Source organism: Podarcis pityusensis (genome assembly GCF_964106645.2).
Source record: "Podarcis pityusensis genome assembly, chromosome: 9".
NCBI classification, from domain to species: domain Eukaryota; kingdom Metazoa; phylum Chordata; class Lepidosauria; order Squamata; family Lacertidae; genus Podarcis; species Podarcis pityusensis.
This window is the reverse complement of record NC_138034.1, coordinates 65,670,568-65,695,201: the sequence shown is the minus strand read 5'-3', so window position 1 is coordinate 65,695,201 and position 24,634 is coordinate 65,670,568. Positions and strand designations below refer to the sequence as shown.

At 44.8% G+C, this 24,634-nt stretch overlaps 1 protein-coding gene across 3 annotated transcripts in view; it reads left to right on the top strand.

The window, feature by feature from the left end:
• Window positions 1-2,501: 2,501 nt before the first annotated feature.
• CFAP299 (cilia and flagella associated protein 299) overlaps window positions 2,502-24,634 on the top strand; it is a 327,043-nt gene continuing 304,910 nt past the window's right edge. For all 3 annotated transcript variants that reach the window (XM_081021249.1, XM_081021247.1, XM_081021248.1), the window contains exons 1-2: window positions 2,502-2,667; window positions 13,977-14,107. In XM_081021249.1, the coding sequence (XP_080877375.1) occupies window positions 2,548-2,667; window positions 13,977-14,107 (251 nt within the window). In that variant the 5' untranslated portion in view covers window positions 2,502-2,547. The remainder of the gene's footprint in view (window positions 2,668-13,976; window positions 14,108-24,634) is intronic.

Sequence of the window (24,634 nt, the reverse complement as noted above, 5' to 3'; positions counted from 1 at the left end):
GCATTGCAGCTGTTGTTACCACCTTGGTAGCAGCGCCAGGCAAAGCACTTTTGAAGGCTAGATCTGCTGCCCCTGTGGCTCTTGCCACCCGAGGCAGTTGCCTCACCTTGCCTCTAGGTGGGGCAGCCCAGCTCTGAACCACGATGCGGGAAACTACAAAAAGTTCCCTTAATACTTCAGCATCAGCAAATCAATTTTAATTCTGCTCTGCCTTGGGAATCTTCGGCTGAGAAGCAGGTTAAAAATAACCTTATTCAATAAATAAACAGCCAACGGTCACAGCGTGCTTTGAGCTAAGCAGTTCTCCAATATGGCACAAAAAGTGATGATCTTCCGTAAGGAATTGATATGTCAGTGATGAAGCCTGACACTCAGTTTTTGCCAGGGATCGGCAAGGTTTACCTCGCCTGGGCCGGTTCACTCCAGCGGCAGTGCAGCCAGATTGTGCACGCACACGAGCGCCCACAATTTCCAGTGTCTGTGTCTGCACAGATTTCTGGCGTCTGCGCATGTGCAGTCATGATTTCCGGCGCCGCAGAAGCAAGCGGAAGCAAGTCCCTGCGCCGTGCTGGTTTAGCGCAGTGCATGGGGACTCGCTGATAGGGCAGCTTGGTTCGGGGGCCGGTTAAATGACCCCCGTGAGTCGCTTGTGGCCCATGGGCCTTAGGTTGCCTACCCCTGGTTTATGCGTTGGGAGGTACCACTCTTACATAGGCATGTTTACTTAGAAGTTGTATGGGATTTGTGGGTTAAACCACAGAGCCTAGGGCTTGCCGATCAGAAGGTCAGCGGTTCGAATCCCCACGATGGGGTGAGCTCCCGTTGCTCAGTCCCTGCTCCTGCCAACCTAGCAGTTCGAAAGCACATCAAAGTGCAAGTAGATAAATAGGTACCGCTCCGGGGGGAAGGTAAACGGCGTTTCCGTGTGCTGCTCTGGTTCGCCAGAAGCGGCTTAGTCATGCTGGCCACATGACCTGAAAGCTGTACGCTGGCTCCCTCGGCCAGTAAAGCGAGATGAGTGCCGCAACCCCAGAGTCGTTCACAACTGGTCTTAACTGTCAGGGCTCCCTTTACCTTTAAGTATGCATTGGGCAGCAGCCTTTCAGGTAGGTTGCTTGCAGGTGTCAAAACCCATTGACCCCCCCCCATAGGTTAGGTGCACCTGACTTCCATAGGACTGAGGTATTGCTTGAGTGCAACTCCCATGAAGACAGTGGGCCCTATCCTGAGATTCACTTAGCTATGCATTGGCTCAGGCTGCATGGGGTACTAAAGACATAAAACTAAACATCAGGAATAACTTTCTGACAGTAAGAACTCTTCCTCGGGAGGTTGTGGGCTCCTTCCTTGGAGGGATTTTAGCAGAGGTTGGGTGGCCATCTGTCATGGATGCTTTAGCTGAGATTCCTGCATTGCAGGGGGTTGGAATAGATGACTCTAGGGCAGGGGTCAGCAAACGTTTTCAGCAGGGGGCTGGTCCACTGTCCCTCAGACCTTGTGGGGGGCCAAACTATATTTTTTTGGGGGGGGGGGATGAATGAATTCCCATGCACTACAAATAACCCAGGGATGCATTTTAAATAAAAACACACATTCTTTTATTTAAAATTAAATGTTAAAACAGAGAAATCCTAAGGTGATGATGAAATTCTGTGACAGAGATGTTTCCACTTCCCTGCACCAGGCAGGGCAGAAACACCCCGCTCCAACACCTCAATTTTCTAATTCTTTCTATTCAACCTTATTTTCAATTCCCCTCCCATTGACACCAAGAGGAGGAGCGATAACTGCACAGCTGCAGGTGTGCCATATACTAGTTCGGCCTTTGTGTGGGTGTGTCAGGGGAACGGGTGGAATCTGGGTCTGGCGGGTCCAGTTTTTAGGTATTGATGCATTGCAGTATATGGATAATTTAGGTTACAGCAGAGGTCAGCAAACTTTTCCAGCAGGGGGCCGGTCCACTGTCCCTCAGACCTTGTGGGGGGCCAGACTATATTTTGAAAAATAAATAAATGAACGAATTCCTATGCCCCACAAATAACCCAGAGATGCATTTTAAATAAAAGGACACATTCTACTCATGTCAAAACATGCTGATTCCCGGACCGTCTGCGGGCCAGATTTAGAAGGCGATTGGGCCGGATCCGGCCCCTAGTCCTTAGTTTGCCTACCCATGCTCTAGGCTAGGGGTTCCTTTCCAGCTCTACGATTCTATGATATACAGGTGGGAGGAAGGTCCACTGAAGGCAGAATGGGACTTACCGCGGGGAAAATAATAATTGCGGAGAATACAAACTGCTACAGAATCCAGCCACTAAAAACACCGGGGAGCTGAGCGCTCAAACCAAATGCTATCAGACTGCCTCTTCGGGTTCCATTCATAAGAAGAGCGCTGGCGAGCGATTGGTCGCTTCGACGCAGAGGGCGTGGGCAGCCACCAGCGCTGCCAAGCCGATTGGCTGCTCGGAGAGAGTGGGCGGGGCTTCCCCGCGGCAGGGAGACGGTTGCCAGGGACGCCGCGGCCTCTGAGCCTGCGCAGCGTCGGCGATGGCGGGCATCGAGGGCGAAGACGCCAGCGCCACTTTGGACCACATCCTCACCCAGTTCAACACCTACGAGGATTACCTGGATTCGCAGATCACCACGCAGGACCTGTATTACTTGGAGGCGAGTGTCTGTCTCTGTATGTGTTTTTTTGGGGTTGGTGGCTCGCATTCCTGAGAGTCGAGAGGTCGCCCGAGCATGTGCAGAGTGCATTGCAACCCTGGAGCCCGGGCGGGGTAGGGGAGGAACCCCAGCAGCTTGAGGAGCAACTGCAGAGCAGGTTAACTTTTGCCCGCTCCCTGCTCTGCTTTTGCTGCAGTTCTTCTCCCTGAGGGGAGGGTAGACGGACTATCTCTTGAGGGCCAGCCCCCTCTGATACGCAGTAGCTGGGCTTCACGCCAGACTTTGCAAAACGGCCCCCCCCCCACGCAAAAAAGCCCTTTTTATTATGGGTGAGGTGATTAAAAAGCAAGTGAAAAAAAGAAACACGCTGGGCTGACTTGAATTATTTTTGCGCTATTGAGGGAGCAAAGTCAGTTTTGGAATTTTTTTAAAAAAAATGCTGGATAGTGAGGACAGGGGTATCGTTCCATTTACTGTGAACATCCTGCTGAATGTTTTCTATTGATGTCATAGTAGCCAACTTTTAGGGAGCTTCACTCCCCCCCCCCCATTTTTGATGGGCATGGCCAGGCCCTCCCAAAACTGATGGGCATTGCCATTCAAATGGTGTGCGTACACCATGTCATTTGATCAATTATGCAGGGCGGGGCTTAGCTGCTCCTCCGCCTCAATTTTACTCAAGTTGGCTCCACTGATTGCTGCAGTGGGTGGCTGGCTGTGTTAATATTCTATCTATATTGTATCTAGGGATGCAGGTGGCGCTGTGGGTTAAACCACAGAGCCTAGGACGTGCCGATCAGAAGGTTGGCGGTTTGCATCCCCGCGATGGGGTGAGCTACCGTTGCTTGGTCCCTGCTCCTGCCAACCTAGCAGTTCGAAAGCACGTCAAAGTGCAAGTAGATAAATAGGTACCGCTCCGGCGGGAAGGTAAACGGCGTTTCCGTGCGCTGCTCTGGTTCGCCAGAAGTGGCTTAGTCATGCTGGCCACATGACCCGGAAGCTGTCTGCGGACAAACACCGGGTCCCTCGGCCAATAAAGCAAGATGAGTGCCGCAACCCCAGAGTCGGCCACGACTGGACCTAATGGTCAGGGGTCCCTTTACCTTTACCTATATTGTATCTACTTTTATTTGTTTATTTATTTAATTTCTATACCGCTTTATATTTTTAAGAAAAATCTCAAAGCGGTTTACAGCATATTAAATCAACAATACATAAATAAAACAATCTGAAGAAAGTCAAATATAGAGTATACAGTCAAAGCAACATAACAGAAAACTAAAATATTATCTTAAAGATTTCAAAGTTAAACATTACAAAGGAGGTCAACTACAGAATACATATTTAACATAGTAGGGATGGGTGAGTGTGGGCCCCGCCCCCTAGGCCAGGTGGAAAGGACCTTGCAGGGAGCGGCCTTCACACTCACAGCCGGGCGATATTATAAACTGCCATCACACTATATCAAGCCTCTGTACACTGTAAAGCCTGGTTTAAAATGTAATAAACAAACAAACATGGATAATCATTCAGGCAACTATTGATTATTATTATTCAGTTTCTTTATATCCCACTTTTCTGCATATAGAAAACAATACAGTTAATATGTATTTTCAGTGTCAATGAAAGCAAATAAAACAGTAGGGAAGGAACAGTTTTCAAAACCAATCTTAAAGCTGGAAGAAAAGGAGCCTGTTGGATCTTTCCATGGAGGTAATTTCATAGTTCTGGAGCCACCACCAAGAAGTTTCTGTCCTTTGTATCTGCCAGTCGAATAAAGATGGCTCAGAGAGCAGCCTAATCTTGCTGCCCAAGCAGGTGAGACAGTTCTTAAGATCACCTGGCGCCAGGCTATTAGGACTTGGCAAATACCAGCACTTTAAATTAAGCCTAGAAATTAATATGTAAGCAATGCAGTTGGTATAATATCCATGTAATCTGTTCTGACTGCCACATTCCTGGTAACAAGTTAGCAGCCAAATTTTATACCAGTTGTCGTTTCTGAACTGTCTCTTAAGGCAGCCCCATGGGGAGAACATTGCAGTACAGTGGTACCTCTAGATACGAACGGGATCCGTTCCGGAGCCCCATTCGCATCTAGAGGTAAACGTATATAGCGACGGCATGTCTGCACGTGCGTTGCTTTTTGCCGCTTCTGCGCATGCGTGTGACGTCATTTTGAGCGTCTGTGGCAAAACCCGGAAGTAACGCGCTCCGTTACTTCCGGGTTGCCGCGGAGCGCAGCTCGAATGCGCTCAACTCGAAGCGTATTTAACCCGAGGTATGACTGTAGTCCAGTCTAGGTATAACCAGGGCACAGCAACTATAACGGTACACAAGGTGCGACACAAACTGCCTAGCACAGTACAAGGTCTTCCCCTGCTTAACTGTGCCATTCTGAACAGCCCAGCCCTTTTCAAATGCTTTTCTGCCTTTCCAGCAGAAGTTGCCTGTTCACCTTTTGTCGAGCATTCTTTCCTGAACTTAAGAAAAGAGTAATCTTCCCCAAAGAAAGTCCAGCTTTCAGCAGCAGAGACTAGTCCTGTCCCCTTTCCATTCTGTAGACTTGAGGAAAGTGCAGCTTCTGACTTTTACCAATAAAATGCTAAGTGCAAGACGCATTATCCTCTGGGGGTGAAAGTCAGTTTTTGGAAAAAGTCCCGACATAGTTTAATCCTGCAGGTTTTTATTATCTCCTCTCTCCTCTTCTGACTGCACATCATATCTCGTCCTTGCCCTTCATTAATCTCTTTTTGTTCCCTTGTTCCCTTTCCTGTGGCTTTCCTTTTTCGTTTTCTCTAATATGCTATGCCATGTGCTTTGACAATGAGACTCCAAGGGCGAGCATGTGGTGCAAGTGTCTCCAAGAGATATTTAAGAAGATTGCGGAGAATGTGGAGGAAAGTTGGGGCAGGCAAGGGACTAGAAAGGGGAAGAGATGAGTCATAAGACTGACAGGACAACTGACAGCTTAAATCAGGTGTGAGGATGTACACGGGTTAGTCTTAGAATTAGATATATTAAATATAATTAGCTGCTTCAGTGGAGCAGTGAATTAAGAGCTCACTGCAAAAACAATCTTTCCGCGTGGTTCTTTATGAAGAGGAATGCTAAGCTCTGCTCTTGAGATTAAAAATGTGGGAATATGAAGGATAACAAAATTGGAAGGCAGTTTTGGAGCCATTGTGCATTGGCATTCTTTTTCTCCACAACAGTAGAGTTGGAAGGCATACGCAGTTGTCCCATACGGGGATCAAACCTGCAACCTTGGCATTGCCAGCGCTATGCTCTAACCAGCTGAGCTGTCAAGGAAGTGTTTGCTTTAGGCCAGGTTTGGGGGACCTGTGGCCCTCCATAATTTGGTGAACTCCAACCCCCTTCAGCCAGTGGTCAGGGATGGTGGGGGTTGTAGCTGAACAACTTATAGAATGTTGCAGGTGAGCTGGAATGTGTCCCTTTATTTAAAACAGCTGGTGCCCAACCACATCTAAGTTCCATTTCCCCAAACAGCTGGTGTCATTTCACTGATGGGAAACAAAAAATGCCATGCCCCATCAGTGAAATGGCACCAGCTGTTTGGGAAAATGGGACATAGATGTGGTTGGGCATTGGGGTAGACAGTTCAGGGGTCAGCAAACTTTTTCAGCAGGGGGGTTGGACTATGTTTTGGAAAAAAATATGAACGAATTCCTATGCCCCACACATAACTCAGAGATGCATTTTAAATAAAAGGACACATTCTACTCCTGTAAAAATACCAGGCAGGCCCCACAAATAACCCAGAGATGCACTTTAAATAAAAGGACACATTCTACTCATGTAAAAACATGCAGATTCCCAGACCGTCCACGGGCCGGATTTAGAAGGTGATTGGGCTGGATCTGGTCCCCAGGCCTTAGTTTGCCTACTCATGGGGTAGAGGATTTGTAACTGAATCATTCTGGTCTTCCCGAGTGCTTTTTTTACCTGGAGGTAGAAGAAGGGTTTGGATTTGATATCCCGCTTTATCACTACCCGAAGGAGTCTCAAAGCAGCTCACAATCTCCTTTCTCTTCCTCCCTCCCCTCACAACAAACACTCTGTGAGGTGAGTGAGGCTGAGAGACTTCAGAGAAGTGTGACTAGCCCAAGGTCACCCAGCAGCCTCATGTGGAGGAGCGGGGAAGCGAACCCGGTTCACCAGATTACGACTCTACTGCTCTTAAGCACTACACCACACTAATCTGCCCTCACCCCCAGCTTTGGTGTCATCCCCCTCCCCCTCAGGCTCCTTTTTCCTAGAAAAAACCCCACTTGTCTTCTTGTAGCTCAGACCATTTGTACTGTGAGTAGTGCTTTATCAGTGAGGCATGGATGTTAGGATCTCATGGACATATGCCACTCTCTGCCCCCTCCACAGAGGCTGTTCACGTTCTTGTGGAAAGTGCCTACTGTGGGATGTGAAACACAGATAGCAGTCAAATTCAACATTCCTAGAGCGGACATGAAAGGGGATGTTTGCACCAGCCAGTAGAAAACTTTCTGTTTCCTCCTGGGCTGGGACAAACTTCCTCTACATGTGCCCAAAGGTGGGTGTTGTCTTACCTGTGCAGGTAACAAAATAGTACAGTGCAAGCAGCCATCTCTCTCTCTGACTCCATTCCTCGAAGAAGCAACATCTCCTTAGCTTGAGATGCTCTCTTGGCTTCCAGCCAAGGGAGGACAAAGGAACTATCTCCTTATGGGATAGATTCCACATGTATATACTTTTGTAACCTAAGTCCGCCTTCAGGGATCCATCTGTGAACTGAATGTGAGTAAACGTCTTTTATACTTTTTACACAATATTGTGTCGTGTCTATTTTTTTTAAGGGGGAATAAAGGGGATTACCAGGAATCTTATATTGAGAGGCTAAAACTAGTCTGCCACAAGCTAACCGCTGTGTATTTAAAAGGGGGAATGTTAGAACTCTGCTAAGTTATAGAACTTGCTAACGCATATATTGCTAAACAATATATCCTCTCCTGTCTCCCTGAACTTTCCCACACCTACGTGATCCAGGGAATCCACAGGATCCAAACATACATATAGCGCTGATGCAGCTACAAGCAGGATATTTTGAGGCAGCAACCATGCTTCTAAGATAATGCGTGAATTAGAGCCACGTTTGCATGTGAGAATAGCCTAGAGTTCCTGGGGTACCATGGGTTGTTGTGTATGAGCAGTGTGCTTGTGCATACTGCCTGCTCGCTCCTGCTTCTCTCCTCCCTTGGTGTAATTGGGAGAAATAAACCTGGAAGTTATAAGTAAGCTTTGCATACCATTGCACCTGGACTCTGGATTGTGGCTCCCTAACGAGCCAAGAGATGTAAGCCAACAACAGACCATGGTTAAAGGCTGGCTAGCTATCCTAACTGGGTAGGAATCAACCAATCGGCAGCCCAGCAAAAGTTAAAGCAGTGAGTAGATAGGATGGAGGAAGTGATACAGTTTGCAGACTGATATGGGGAAAATGAAAGGCAAGTTGGCAGGAGGGGGAAGGAATATAAAGAACCTGCTACAGGGTGTTGTGGGGTAACTGAAGACAGCAGTGCAGATTGGTGCTGTCGACAAGGGAAATATCTATGGGGAATGTGGGGGCCAGGGACCGGTGTTACATTACGCTGCCTAGTTGTGCTGGAATGTGGGGTTTCTCTTGTAAAATCTCGGGGGACAGACTTAGTGGGGCTGATCTGGAGTGAAGTCTGTGGAAATGAATTGCTTATGCTAGCCAAGGTGTGAAGTTTTGCATCTTTGCTAGATGACATGAACATAAGATTCGCATAAATTATGGATGCTGACTTATGGTATTATCCAATATATAGAAAGCAAAGGGTGACTGTGCGGCCGCCATGCTCACAATTTATTTTCTGTCCTTGGTGATAACCCATAATTCCACCTTGGCTGCCTTTTGGCCCCTGGATTAGCTAACTGGGGAGTGAAAGAACTTCTGGGTGATTGGAGCAATCCTATTTTAGCCTACGTTGCATAGTCTTTATTATTTTCATGAGTCTATTTGTAAATGCGTGCTCACGTTTAGAAGTGCCTAGAACAAAGACTTTAAAAGGACTGTATTGTGCTAGGCTTTATGAATAGCTTAAAATCAACCCACCACTTTTGAGTCTTATTTCCAGCAGGGAGCCATCAAATCCCAAATTGCTCCTGCAATCAAAGTCAAATCGGCAGGCTTTTTTGCTGAGCTTTGCCAAGTATGCAAGTCTGCTCAATGGGATGGAAAGCAAGCCAGGCATTCACATTTCAGCTGAAGTTTCTTGGGTCACACTATGCAAAGGGGGGATAATGCTTAGTGTGTTGTCTGAATCCAGGGTCGTGGTTCAGGTCTCCCTATCTTAACCACAACCTATAAGCACAGGACAAACCATGGTTAGTTATTGGTTATGGAGGAGAGATCTTAACTACATCTTGGCTTCAGACACACTAACCCAAATCTTAGCATAGTTGCTGTGCTGATCTAACAAATCTGGGGAGGAGTAAAATGGCTGCAGTCTTCTTGGGAGTCAGTGAGTTTGAACTAAACCATGGTTTGTCTGTTCAGGGAAGTTTTTAATGTGTGACATTTTGATGTATTTTTGATCCTTGTTGGAAGCCGCCCAGAGTGGCTGGGGAAACCTAGCCAGATGGGCGGGCTACAAATAATAAATTATTATTATTATTTGTCTCAGCTTGACATGTGACTGTGGCACCTGCCTGTTCTTTGTTCATGGGCCTTCATTTATTTATTTTTTTAAAATGTGCAAAGCATCCATATCCTGCTTGTCCAAAATATTCAGGGCAGTTAGCAAAAAAACCAAAGCAAAGAAATACAATAGGTAAAGGTAAAGGGACCCCTGACCATTAGGTCCAGTCGTGGCCGACTCTGGGGTTGCGGTGCTCATCTCGCTTTATTGGCCGAGGGAGCCGGCATACAGCTTCCGGGTCATGTGGCCAGCATGACTAAGCCGCTTCTGGCGAACCAGAGCAGCACACGGAAACACCGTTAGCTTCCCACCGGAGTGGTACCTATTTATCTACTTGCACTTTGAAGTGCTTTCGAACTGCTAGGTTGGCAGGAGCAGGGACTGAGCAACGGGAGCTCAACCCACCGTGGGGATTCGAACCGCCGACCTTCTGATCAGCAAGTCCTAGGCTCTGTGGTTTAACCCACAGTGCCACCCGCGTCCCTGAGAAAAACAATAGACTTAGATAAAAAAAATAAAATACCAATACTTTCATAAAAGGCTCCTTCTTGGGTTCTTATCTCTGGCGGTTTCTTCTCGACTCACAGTAACGACCCCGATCCAGCAGTTCTGTGATGCTGCAGGAAAGTGCCCTTCCCCAGCTCTTCCTTTTGTGATTGCTGGGTTGCGGAAAAACTGTCTTCAGTGCCCACACGCCACAAGCTGTAACATGCCTAGAAGGATAGATCTGTTGAATTAAACTGGGATGGTTGTTCTTCAAGGTTGCCACTAGGTGGAAATGTTATTTCACTTTTGTTTAAATGGAGCACTAAGAAGGTTGGCAGCAGGAGAAGATTGCTGTACGTTGCAGAAGTGTGGGCTTGATCAGTCTTGCCCTATAGCACTGCTCCATAGTCGGTGATTGACAAGCCATATCATGCCTGTCAAACCTCACCCACTGTTGCCCCCCTCCTTCCTTTGGATTATTGATAGAGTGATGTGCAGTCTATATCCCTAATTTTCAGAGCAGCAGATGCAGAGCAAGTTTTCTGTACCACCAAACTAATTTTGAGGTGTGGCAGCTGTCCTCCTCCACCCCCCACCCCCCGAATCCTACCTCTTAGGTTTCCCCTTGATCCTGCACATATCATAGGCCACAGGGCTGGAGCGGTGGCAGCAGCAAGATTAAAGCTTTGACCACCATTAAGATGCCTCATAGACTTAAATTAAATATTAGGAATAGCTGCAGAGATAGTGCAGGATAGTGCGCACCCCGGAAATTATCTCTTTCAGCTTCTGCCTTCTGGAAGAAGGTACAGGGTTATAAAGACTAGCACTAGCCGCCTGAGAAACAGTTCTCTCCAAATGCGATTTTGGTTTTAAACGCAATGTAAGGTAGTCTCTTGGGACACGGGTGGAGCTGTGGGTCAGAGTTTAGGGCTTGCCAATCAGAAGGTCTGTGGTTTGAATCCCCGCGACGGGGTGAACTCCCATCGCTCGGTCCCTGCTCTTTGCCAACCTAGCAGTTCGAAAGCACGTCAAAGTGCAAGTAGATAAATAGGTACCGCTCCAGTGGGAAGGTAAACAGTGTTTCCATGCACTGCTCTGGTTCGCCAGAAGCAGCTTAGTCATGCCGGCCACATGACCTGGAAGCTGTACGCCGGCTCCCTTGGCCAATAAAGCGAGATGAGTGCTGCAACAACTGGACCTCTTGGTCAGGGGTCCCTTTACCTTTTTAAGGTAGTCTCTATGGGAGTATATTGTATTTAATTATGGGGTATCAGAGTTTTTAGGGGGCTAACCAGGCTGGGATAGCTGGGATAGCAGGCTTGTTGGTTTTTGAATTTCTGATGTCGATTTTTTCGATTTCGTTGTTCTGTATGGGACACTGACAATAAAGATTATCGTATCATATCGTAGCTGGCAATGTTAAAGAATCCATAAAGTAATCAATTTTAACAGCAATTTTTTCTTTAAAAAACAGAGTAAGGTTGTATTGTCTACAAAGACCAGTGAGTACAATGCTGGATTTGGACAAAGAAGATGCAAACTGAATTCCAAGCTCTGCTGTGGCCTTTGACAAGCCACCATTTCACAGAATCATAGAACTGGAAGGGATCCCGAGGATCATCTAGTCCAACCCACTCCAGTGCAGGAATATGTATTTGGCCCATATTTCTCAGCCTTTGTTCCTCATTGGCAAAATAATAGCAATAACAGCAGTGCACCCCATGCTGGGTGAAATATTCCTGCCTTGCAGGGGGTTGGACTAGACAACCCGTAGGGTCCTTTCCAACTCTACAGTTCTATTATTATTTGACTATTCATGTGAGGATGGGAGAGGCAGCGACATGCCAGCTGCCCCAGGTAGGCAAGAATGAGACTTCACTTGTTGTCTGTACAAACGTAACTTGGATGTTTCCTAGACCTGGGCCCTCGTATTTCTCTTTCTAGGTGATTCTTTCCTGTGGCTATGCTTTTTAGTTTATCTATGCTGGCATTTATTTCCCTTTGTACCACACCCTTTGATCACCCAAGACTCCTAGGGCAGCCCACAGTTATAACAAATGTTACAACAATTAGAATTTGCACTTTTTTAACAAAAAACACCAATCTATTTGAAAAACAGCATTGTAGCTGTACAATTGAAAGTCTACCAGAGTGCCTTAAAATGGCACATTTTAAAGAAATATTTAGAAAGATATATTTTGAAAATTGAACAGTGTAATGACTATAATTATTGCATATATCATATACAGGTATATAAATTGAAATTCTCTATTTTCTGCTTTTTGTTTGCTTGTCTATATAACTATGCTATTTGAAAATGAACATTATATTAAAATGAGAGAGAGAGTGTGTGTGCAAGCCAGGAACCAAAGATAACTCTGTTCCTTGTTGACAGCAAGCTAGCCTCTGATGCCAGCTTGGGATAAATGTGTGGAAGATTAGAAATGATTTAAAAAAAATTACCGTAGAACTTTAAAACTTGCATGTTCAGACTTAGTAAAATCAATAAACACACAAGACGTAACTGGCTGTGTTCTTAGATAAATAAGGTATACTATTCATTGTATCAAATTGTAAATTTCAACAGAAGTTACTCATAAAGTTCAACAAATGAACAAAGCAGAAGACCCAGTGGATCAGATCATTCTCTAGTCAGTTCAAGCATAAGGTCCATCCGTGTAATGGTGTCTATTCCACCTATCTGTTCATAAAGTATGTCAGATCACCCACGTCCATATAAGTGAATAGAAGTCTAAGGCATGTTTGTGGCTATGGGTTGGGCCAAATTTATTCAGGTACAGCCCCATGGAGGCCATGCTTTCTATGAAGTCCCAAGCGGCCCCTTGTAAGGTTGTGTCAGCATGGATGTCAAAATCCCCTAGGGCAACCAAACTATGTGTCTCCAGGAGCACATCCGTCACAACCTGAAGCAGCTCAATCAGGGAATCCTTGGTGCAGCAGGGAAGTCGGTACACCAAAAGGAGTCCTGTACTGCCCCTATTGTCCAACTTCCAGAGCATGCACACAGAAAACTGGGCTTCCCTGATAGGACGCCTGGTGCAAGCTAATGACTTCCTAAAAATCACTGCACCCCTCCTTCCTGCCCATATGACCTGGGTTGCTGTGCGTAAGAGAAACCTGGTGGACAAGCAGCGGCAAGAACAGGCCCATCCACCTCGTCCGACCAAGTCTCTGTTACACATGCCAGGCCAATTCCCTCCATTCACGATTAAGTCATGGATGGCAGCGGTCTTGTGAATCATTGACCTGGCATTGCACAGCAGCACCGTAAGGTCCTGTGGGTCTCCCTTGTTGATTCTAGCATCCTTCCCGTCAGGACCAGACTTGGAGGCAGGGACAGTCTTCAAACGACGACTGGGGCAGCCCTGAACCTATCCCTTAAAAAAAGTTTTCTTCTGGCAACAACAGAACTAAAGAACCCACTAAAACCACGAAACACAATTTACAGTTACAGACAGATTAAAATAGCCTCCACCCCCATTAAAAGCATTGAAAACAACCCCAAGCTAACTAAAACAAAACAAGATAATATTTGAAACCAGGCAGATTAAAAGGTGCTTAAAAACATTTATAAAACACATTAGACACTTGGAGCAGTGAAAAGATATCAGAACCACCCCACCTCACCCCAGCTAGCAATGTCCCAAGAGTTTGGTCCAGTGAGTAAGGTCCCGCTCCCTAGGCCAGCTGGTGACAGCCTTGCAAAGAAGCAGGGCTTTCAAGAAAGTAGGTAAAGTCCTTGCAGGGAAGCAGGCCCCACAGTCCTCGCCACAGACACGTAGCGCGCAAGCAAAAAAGGCATGAAGGTTATTTCAGTCAAAGCAAGATGAAGAAAGTGAAGATAAACCAAATGAGGCCTAAGTTTCAAGAGCACCTTATAATGAGTCATCTGCATAAGATGTTTTTATACTCCACCCTTTAGCCAAAACGGCCCTTGGAGCAGCTTTTCAAAAACCAGTATCCGTAAGGTCTGGCCATAAGTGACCCCCTCTGCAGCTCTCGCCTCAAAACATTGGTGACTTGCTAAGTGCACAGTTGCTCCTTCCGATTCAGTTGATCTGAATCTGATTTTTGCTTCTTCAGAATGAAGAAATGGCTCGCCAGCTGGTGGAGCTGGGCTTCCGAGGAAGCGGCGAAGTGCTGAAGAGGGAAGATTTCATAGCTAGGAAATTGGCTGCCGAGGCTTCGAGGCTCTCAGAAAGGCAGCAGCAAAAGTAAGTGTGTGTTCGTGTGTAAAATGAACCGTATCTCAAGTTCAGGAAAATGGAAGTAAGAGAAGATTCAGCGTAAGTTTTAAAGCACAACCTCAGACCCTCCAAGTGTCCCCATCTTCCAGGGACAGTCCCAAATTTACAGAAGCCATCCCGGTTTCTGATTTGATCCCAGAATATGCAGTTCTCACTCAGGGCCACCAGTATGCAGATGAAGGATTGAGAACTGTTGCTCACTGATAGGTTAGTTAGTTGGAAGTTGTTACTGTTACAAGTTACCTAGTATTATATAAAGCAGCCAGCTAGGCTGCAGTGTCTCTAGGAGCAGTTCTAACTGCTGTCATAAAGAGCTGTGAATCTAACAGAGCTGTGTCCTTTGTCCATCTTCCCGACTATTTAACAAATCGAATACGACCTCACTGTTTTCATCGGATAAATGCTGGAGGGCTGTATAAAGCCAGTATGAAAATATGTTGGAAGTGGCATCTAGGCCTTGGGTAAGATGTTGAATAAAGCCAAATCCATAACCACCCACACTAGCTGTTTAGGCCAGTGATTCCAAACTGTGTTGCAACAAAACCATTTATTTCCATTTCTTAAGACACACCAACAGTTAAAGGTTTCTGTGAGCCCAAAGGTCCCACTGGAGGAAGCTGCCCACTGCAGCTCTCCATGATTCATTGCTCTGTGTGCAGGTTCAGTCCCCGGCATCCCCAGGTAGGCCTGGGAGAGACTCCTTGCCTGAACTGTTATGTACTGAAGTTCTCACCTTGGGCCAGCAGGGGGATACTGTAGATAGTTTTCACTCAGGTCCACATATGCAAATAAGGGATTGAAAGTGACATTCAGTGATTGGATAGTTACAGAAAATGGATTACTGTTGCGTTCTAGTGGAGCTCTATATAAGCAGGCTGGCTGAAACCTTCAGTTCAGTTCTGTTCTGGCCTGTGAATAAACAAGAGCTGTTTGAAGAATCGCTGTGTCATCTGATATGTTCACCCACAACTTAACATGAACCCCTGAAGAGCCACTGCCAGTTAGTGTAGGCAATATTGAGATAGAGGGATGCATCGTCTCACTTGGTCCATGGCGGCTTCTTATGTTCCTGCGAGTCGGAGGTGGAAAACTCTGCTGAACTTTTCCATTTGGTGCAATTGCCCCTTCAGTCATTCTCTGTTCACCTTAGCCACCTGCGGTGCATTATTAGCAGAGGGCCACTGGCAGCCCACCCCACCCTAAACGGCCTCAGTCCTGTATACCTGAAGGAGCGTCTCCACCCCCATCATTCAGCCCGGACACTGAGCTCCAGCGGCAAGGGCCTCATGGCAGTTCCCTCGCTGCGAGAAGTGAGGTTACAGGGAACCAGGAAAAGGGCCTTCTTGGCAGTGGTGCCTGCCCTGTGGAACACCCTCCCACCAGATGTCAAAGGAATAAACAACTACTTTACTTTTAAAAGACAACTGAAGGCGGCCCTGTTTAGGGATGTTTTTAATGTCTGACGCTGTATTGTTTTTAATATTCGGTTGGAAGCTGCCCAGAGTGGCTGGGGAAACCCAGCCAGATGGGTGGAGTATAAATAATAAATTATTATTATTATTATTATTATTATTATTATTATTATTATTATACTGGGCTTGTGCTACACCCACCCCATGCACTTGAAACACACTCCCAAAGAATTATGTGACACGGGTGGCACTGTGGGTTAAACCACAGAGCCTAGGACTTGCCGATGAGAAGGTCGGTGGTTCGAATCTCCGTGACGGGGTGAGCTCCCGTTGCTCGGTCCCTGTTCCTGCCAACCTAGCAGTTCGAAAGCACATCAAAGTACAAGTAGATAAATAGGTTCCGCTCTGGCGGGAAGGTAAACGGCGTTTCCGTGTGCTGCTCTGGTTCGCCAGAAGCGGCTTAGTCATGCTGGCCACATGACCTGGAAGCTGTACGCCGGCTCCCTCGGCCAATAAAGCGAGATGAGCGCCGCAACCCCAGAGTCAGCCATGACTGGACCTAATGGTCAGGGGTCCCTTTACCTTTACCTTTTTAGTTTACCCCCACATAGTATTAGTTCTCAACACCTTTAGCAAAGTTCATTTTGCAGGATTGTTTGGGGAAAAGTCATGCTTGAAATGTATGCATTGGATGCAGCCAGAGCTACCACCAATGATTTTGAGCACTTGATGCCCTTTTCCAGCTAACTGCCCAGCCAGTTCCTCAGCCCTGTGGTGGAGGCTTTAGGGTTTTTCTCTCTTCCAGTTTTTTTCTTCTTTTTTTTTGCAAGACTCTTAGTTTGCTTGGACAGCTGTCAAGCATATGCTGTCACGTTAGCTGTCAAATTGAAGCATGTGCCAGAGCAAAACATTTTCACTTCTTTCGGTCCATATCTTTGCATAATTGGTAATTGACCTCTGCCTTTTGCATACTTTGGGTGAACACAGAAATAAACGCTCGAAACCATGACCGCTAAAGCATTGCTCTTAAATTTGAGCTAACAATTTAAGGAACATTCTTTTAGGTATTAGAATTGGGTTGTTGTTTTTTTCTAAAGGAATTTGTGTCGTTTGGGCAATTCCCGGGCTTTGGCTGCTGATTCTGGTTTCCATGCCTCCTTATTCTGGATTCACAGTTTGCCTCTCAAAATGTGTTAATATACCGCTTGTTCAGATGAGAACAGTTGTGGAATTCAGATAAATGAACTGAATTAACATGATTTTTAAGTATTCATATTTTTCTCCAATGTTGCAGTTCCTATGTGCAGCTACTCTGAGTGACCTCTAATATACTTTCTTTCTTTCTATTTCTATTTATTTTTAACAACAATTTGAGCTCAAGTCTCAACCCTGCACATTCCTGGATTCTCTAATCTGAGATGAATGGGTTTGTGAAGTATAGATACACTTTACAAGATGGTTTGGTAACCAGTGAGCTCATATAGGCGGCGACAACACCCCCCCCCCCCAGCAGGAAAGGAGATGAAATCTGCTTGGGGTAAGCAAGTCAGAGTTAAAACATTATGGGAATGTGGTCTTTCCTTATTTCTAATCAAACTGGGTACAAAGAATGAGGAGATAACCTTACACAGGGCCTACAGTCAGGAAAGCATATCACATATTGCGTATGGATTTCATATAGCTGAGCCAAAATAAGCTGACTAATCTTTAGTTGCAGGTCTCTGGGTTTTTGTTTTTTTGTTTTTTATAAAAATGCCAGAAATGTACCTTCTTTCTTTTTGTTGCACACATGGGAGGCAGTTCATAACGGCAGCCTCCCAGTTATCTAAACCTTCTAATATTATTTTGCTTTTATGGAAAACAAAAATGACAAAGAAAAACTAACAATGAAGTTATTTGGGGATTTTATCACGTCTTCATGTATTGTGCTAGCTAATGAAAACATTATTAAAATGGTTGTAGCTCTGAACCATCTGTACCAAGCCTTGCAGAAAGGGTTTTGCAATGTTGTCTTAAAATGCATACCGTATTTTTCCGTGTATAAAACTATGTTATTTTCTTTTAAAATCATGCTAAAAAGTGGGGTCGTCTTATACACGGATAGTGCATAGGGCGGACGTTTGATTGGTTGCTGCCGTGGCTGTCAGCGGCTATTGTGCATGTTATTGGTTGCTGCGTTGCTGGTGTTGATTGGCTGATGCTGCGGCAGGTGGGTGGGCGATTGACAGCTTCTGCCAGCGATGAGACGGACGGAAGGTGGATTTTGCGGCGCATGCAAGTGAGCAATTTTTGGCAATCCCCCCCCCCCAAAAAAGCTCAACAACCCTGGGTAATCCCCCCCAAAAGCTATCTCCCCCCATTTTCTTAAATTTGAGTCCCTCAAAATAGGGGGCGTCTTCTACATGGTGACGTCTTATACATGGAAAAGTACGGTAATTTTACCTACTTGAATAACTACAAAATGCAAATGTGTGTTCTGACTAGTAGTGGCCTGTTTTAACCTGTTTTAATTGAGAATTAAAAATTTGTCGTGACTTCCGGGGTGGCGCCATCGGTAATGGCGGACTCCCTCTGATCCGGAGGGACTAGCTCCGCGGAAAACGGGTCTTCCTGCTACGGCGAAGCGGGGACCCTTTCAAAAATCACAGGCGGATGAAGCCTGTGACCATGGGAGTCGGCGGGCACCTTCAGCGCCCCCCCAACTCGTAAAGGAACCCCGTTACGGGCTCCGGAGCGAAGAGGGGCAAGTGGCGCGGTGCTGAGAGTCAACTGCTTCTTCCGTGGAGCGAAGCCGCACAGCCATTGCCGGAGAGCGCTGCCTTTTTCCTGGGACAATTTGGCTTTTAAAACAACTACCTGTGAGTAACTTAATTTTGGACAATTGGACTTTAAATAACGACCTGCGAGTAGAAAGGAAAATTGTACTAAGAAATTCTTCTCAATTTGGCACTGAAACGGGAAGGTCTAAACAGGAAGTCAGCCTTCCAGTTTCTTGTAGATAGATTAAGCAAAGACATGGCAAACTAGAGTTCAGAAAATCGTTCGTAAAGGATTAACTTTCATCATTTAAAATTGTTGAACCCCCTTCGGAAGCAGGAGAAGAGGGGGGATTTTTTCTGGACTGTTTAAACCTGCAGAAGAGAGTGTAAAAAGTAATTTTCCACCGTCTTGAACCTGGGAGCCGGGAGTCAGGACTGACGTTCTTTGGGAAGCTCATTGACCATAGACAAACGTCTTTGACAGATAGTTAAAAGAAGAGAAACATAGTGATTCCATTGTTCTCCTTCGCATTTTAAAGGAACAAATATTGACAAAATATCTGAAAAGGGAAACTTTGTTTTTAGATCTGCCTTTAAAAGAAAAGAACAAACAGAAGTTCTTCCCCTAGAGGGAGCCTGTGAAACTGTTACTAAATTTGAATCGGGGAGCTCTGCAGCTGCAACAGATTACGATCGTGGGAACAGACTTCTGACCTTGCAGAACAATGTATTCAGAAGCTCTGGTGTGTGCTTTCTGTAAAACAAGTGCCCTATTGGAACAGCTACATGAGAAGACGGACTTGATGACTGTTGTGATCGGAAATTTTGGACAGGTAGTGGGTAACTATATAGAGCCCACCCAGGAATCAAATCAGGAGTGTGCTCTGACAGATCAGATGAGGGAAGAAGATGTTGCTGAACCTCGGATGCCAGAGATGGAGGGAGTTGTGGCCCAGCAGGAACATGAGTTGTTGGATTTGATAAATGAACTTGGAAAAAGCCAGATTTGGAGAGATAGAGTTTTGCTTGGTTTGGAAACGGGGGGTTGGATAGACCCCCCTATGCAGGGATGTTTTGACTTTCCAAGTCTGGCAATGGGCCGTGAGATGTTTGGGGTTGTGGGGGCTCTTAATTCTGGAGGGACTTTGAAACATGTTCTTAAATACCACATGGAGCTTAGTGTGGACTATGGAAAAGGGGCTGATTTGTCGAGAAGGGTCAAAAACATTGTCAAGCTGGAGTTCCCACGAGTGAAAGGAGCAGGAGACAAAGTAAAGTACAGGTATAAATATGAAGAAGAGCCGCGGAAGGGACATGGAAGAGACTTAAGGGCCTCGGACATAAGATTACCAGGTTAATGCACCAGATTGATGGGATAGAAAGGACTGACAAAACCCGGGACCAGGAGGAAGAGACGCTGGATGAAGATTGGAAGAAAATTTGAATTTTTTTTTTATTAGGATTGCTTTATAAAATTGATGAATGTTAGAAAAATGTTGGAACGAAATTATTTGGCTTTAGCAAAAATGTTAAAAGAATTATTTAAGAATATGTTATGGTTATGAGAATTGGGTATAAATAAGATGTAAGTTTTAAGTTTTAGGGTTTTTTATAGTAAGATAAGGTTAAAATAGGCTAAGGTAATGTAATGACAGAATATTATGAAAAATGGAAAGGATTTGCTGTGATAATTAACAACTTGGATACAAAAAAAAGGGAGGAGTGAGGAGGTCAATGAAAGAAGGTAATGACAGTTAAGGATTTGAGAATATTGGATTTGTTTTTAAATTTCTGTGGCTTATTTTTGTTTTTTGATTGTGCTCTGTTTTTTGATTTTGATTTTTATCAATTTGTATTGTTTGATTGCGGTCTGTTTTTCTTTTGTTTTTTCTTTTTCTTTTTTGTTTTTCCTGTAATTTTAAAATTCTTAATAAATATCATTTTTTTAAAAAAGAGAATTAAAAATTTGTCCTTCCTTCCATGAGATGAGAGATAGTTTTCCTTTTCCAAGGGGGTGGTCTTGTTTATAGGATATTTTGGCTAAAAAAACCTTCTCTCGAAGAGGCCACCAGGTTGTGCCTTGTTTGCGAGATCTCAAGTTGTGCAGGGAACCAGCTCCTTTGCTGTAGCAACAGAAAACCAGAAGAAGAAGAAGAGTTTGGATTTGATATCCCGCTTTATCACTACCCTAAGGATTCTCAAAGCTAACAATCTCCTTTCCCTTCCTCCCCCACAACAAACACTCTGTGAGGTGAGTGGGGCTGAGAGACTTCAGAGAAGTGTGACTGGCCCAAGGTCACCCAGCAGCTGCATGTGGAGGGGCAGGGAATCGAACCCGGTTCACCAGATTACGAGTCCACCGCTGTCTCTACACTACACAGGGTTTGGGCTCTGCCCTTCCAGTTGGTTTACGTGGTCCTGCTTGGGGGCTGATGGCCCCAATGCTTCAGGGGTGCAAGGAAGGGCCCAAGGAACAGATCAGCAGAACAAAAAGCAAATGGTTGGAAAAACATCTGGACCTTGGTGTGGATAAATGCTAAGGGCAGAACATTTTTGTGTGACTGAAGTTAATCAGACATTTTTTTCTGGTGGGATAAAAGAGAGAGCAAAACACACGAGATCGGTTGCTGGTTCTTCCTGTCACAGGACTCGTGAATCAGCTGCTTATGTCAACATTCTTGCATCTTTCTACATGCCTGGAGAACACCTGGATATTTGGGTTGCCGTTTTCAGAAACCGTGGATCTCTGTGCAGTTGCCAAGCTGCTTTGCGTAGGAAGGTTTCGTTCTGAAGGCAAAGATGTGGACAAACTTTTCTGATTCAACTGATGATTGATCCTGTGCCAGTGCGTTGCCCAGGAGAGGATTATTCCCGAGCTCCTTGTGTAAGTGGCTGGAGAACAGAGCCACTGAGCTCCTACAAACCGGTGCTTCTTCCTTTCCCCTCTGGCTCAGTAGGCCTACATACATCTGTCTGCACATGCCAAGTCAGCCTTGAGATGTTGTCTGCCTCTTTCCTCGTCCCACTGTTCCAGCACAATTCCCTAACCCCAAAGTCACCACTGCATATCTGGATTGGGGGGTAGGGAGACCTCCATATTTGGAACTATTGATTCCAAGGGGTCTTGAGTCCTCACCTGTCTCACCTTTTAGAAAACAAGTTCAAGCAATTGTTAATTAGACCTACTCGCCAGGAACCAAGGTGGATAAAAATCAATGATTATTATTTTTTAAACCAAAAGAGATTCTTTTATTTAAATCAGATTTTTTTAATTTGAATTGGATTTTTAAAATAAAATGCTTTGGGAGGAAAAATCTTTCTAAAGATAGTTTTCTATTTAAGTTAAATTATAGTCCAAAGGCTATTCATCAGGAAATAAGGATTTGTTTTAAGTTTTTCATGTGTGCTAAAATTTAGTCTAAGTTGTTTTTTTTATTAAAAAAACCCCGTTTAATCACAGTTAACAAACATGGATGCATAATGCTATAATGTTGTTGTTTTAGTTAAATAAATTGTTTAAATTGTTATTAAGGATGTGATTATTTTTCTCTTTCCAATAAAGTGCAGCAGAAAAGTTGTCCAAATATAAACAGTTAACTTACTAGACCTCACAATAATTTCATAATTATCTGTCTATGTATTTCTAATAGTATAACCATATCAGTATTTTTTGATACAACTGTAAAAACTGCTCTGAAAATTTATTATTCCAAAATGAGACCTTCATCTGGTTGTAAATATTAAGATTATACCAGCAAGAATGAGTCTTTCTGTAAAAAAATAAATAAATGATTTAAATCAAGCCATACTGACTAGTGATTTAAATCGATTTGGTTTAAATAAACTCCACCCTGCCAAGAACATTCAACCTGGCTTTAGTGAACACCCATCAGCTTTCTGGAGTTGTGATGCCAGCTATTTTGGATCAGCAGTACCTCCTGTCGTAATTGCAAACCCAAAGCTTCAAGGCCACTTCACATATTACACCATGGCAAACATGCGTGTTCCAAGCTGCTGTGACCAATCTGTGCTTCTAGGCATGTGAACCTCTATCATACACAAGGTTAAAACTATGTTTAAATGCTAAGCTTGTAAGAGTGCATATAAAATGCTTTCGTATGTATGTGGTGTAAACCACAGAGCCTAGGGCTTGCTGATCAGAAGGTCGGTGGTTCGAATCCCCACGACGGGGTGAGCTCCCGTTGCTCGGTCCCTGCTCCTGCCAACCTAGCAGTTCAAAAGCACGTCAAAGTGCAAGTAGATAGGGGTTGATATTAATAGACAAGATTGTATTTATATGCAACAACGGCCGCAAGAATATTATTGGCACAAAAATGGAAACAGGAAGAATTACCGATGAAAGAGTGGCAAATGAAATTAATGGACTATGCAGAATTAGATAAACTGACAGGAAGGATCTGAAACCTGCAAGACCAGTGATTCTTAGAGGACTGGAGTAAATATGCAGAATTAGATAAACTGACAGGAAGGATCTGAAACCTGCGGGACCAGTGATTCTTAGAGGACTGGAGTAAATATTTGAAATATCTGGAAAGCAATTGTAATAAACAGGTTACGTTAGTAGGACTGCAAGAAGTTTTGTAAGGAGGATTGTGCGAAATATTGCAAGGAAGATTATGAAGAGAATATTAGTTGTTGTTGTTGTTGTTTAGTCGTTGTGTCCGACTCTTCATGACCCCATGGACCTGAAGCGTATGTAACCTGAAGCGTATGTAACCTGAAGCGTATGTAACCCGAGGTACCACTGTATATGTTTTTTTTTAAATAATAATATTTATTAGTAGTTTCAGAATTATAGAAAATAAAGAAAAAAATAAAAAACAACACAATAATACATAAAAAAGAGGGAAAAAAGACGCAGAAACCAATACAACAGTACAGCAAAAGGATAAAAAGAAAAAAGGAAGACAGAAAAAAAAAACCACAAATCCCAAATTACATATTGTGATGGGACGATGAGCTGCTTGTGCGTAAAATCCAAGTCCCTCAGAGTTTGGTCAAGTTTGCAAACCTCTGTCTGTAACGGAGCCCCTTAAACATGGCTCTGTCAGTCGCTTGCAGATTCCGACAGTGGTTGCTTTCGGAATCGCTTCCAACATAAAAGCTCCTTAACGGAAACACGTCTTCTGGACTCTCTGCGTGACAGTTTCCGGCGAGGAGTGGGTGTCCCTACAGGAGGTCCTGAAACCTCCCCACTGTTTTCGCTGGAAGTGTCTTGGAGCCATCCCTCCTGCTCACTTTCCCTCAGCTCAGCTCTTCTCCCCCTACTGGTTCCCTCTTCAGCTGCTGAGTCTCTCCCAACCTGTGTGAGCCCTTCCACCTCCCTTCCTTCCGATGGCAGTTCCCTGACACATATCTATAACTTCCATTTGCTTGTTTCATTGACCTCCTCACACCTCCCTTCTTGCATTCTAGTTCAATTAGTTATTTCAGCAAATTCTTTCCATCTTTCTCAATTTTTGTTACCACTGTATATGAAACAAATAATTAATACATTCCACACATACAGTCTGTTGATGAAGTATGCCAGTTCAAGTTGATCCATATAAACATGTTAAGACCAACTCTGTGATCCCAGTCCCAAGATTCTAAAGTAGGAGGCAAAGTTATAGCATACAGAACTTACCTCCGGCACTGGAAAGACAATTTAGATTTATCCGCCATGCAAGATAATTCTGTTGCCTAGCCCTTGCCAGGCTTCTATAGCGTTGCAAATAAGTCTGCACAAGTTGCTGCCAACAGAAAGTTTCCTAGTTTGCCAGTTGGTACACAAGTATGCTAGTTGTTTGTGATATATTGATGTCCTGAAAAGAGGGGGCAAATATCTCCTTCCTAATTTGCAATTGTTTTCCTTCTGCCTGATCAGCCGGAGGCAGTTCTGACTCCCTGGAAGCAACAAGGCAAGGGCCATATTAAATCTGCCTTATAGCACCAACAAAGCAAGCAAAGCGTAGTACAGTTGTACCTTGGAAGTCGAACAGAATATGTTCTGGAAGTCCGTTCGACTTCCAAAACGTATGGAAACCAAAGCGCGGCTTCTGATTGGCTGCAGGAGAGGAAAAGAACACGTGCACTGGCGATCAACGCAGCAATTCCTGGACCATCCACAGGCTGGATCCAGCCCACGGGCCTTAGTTTGTCGACCCATGCATTAGACCAGCCTTTCTCAATCTGTGGGTCCCCAGATGTTGTTGAACTATAACTCCCATCACCCCTAGCTAGCAAGACCAGAGCTCAGGGATGATGGGAGTTGTAGTCCAACAACATCTGGGGACCCACAGGTAGAGAACCGCTGCATTAGA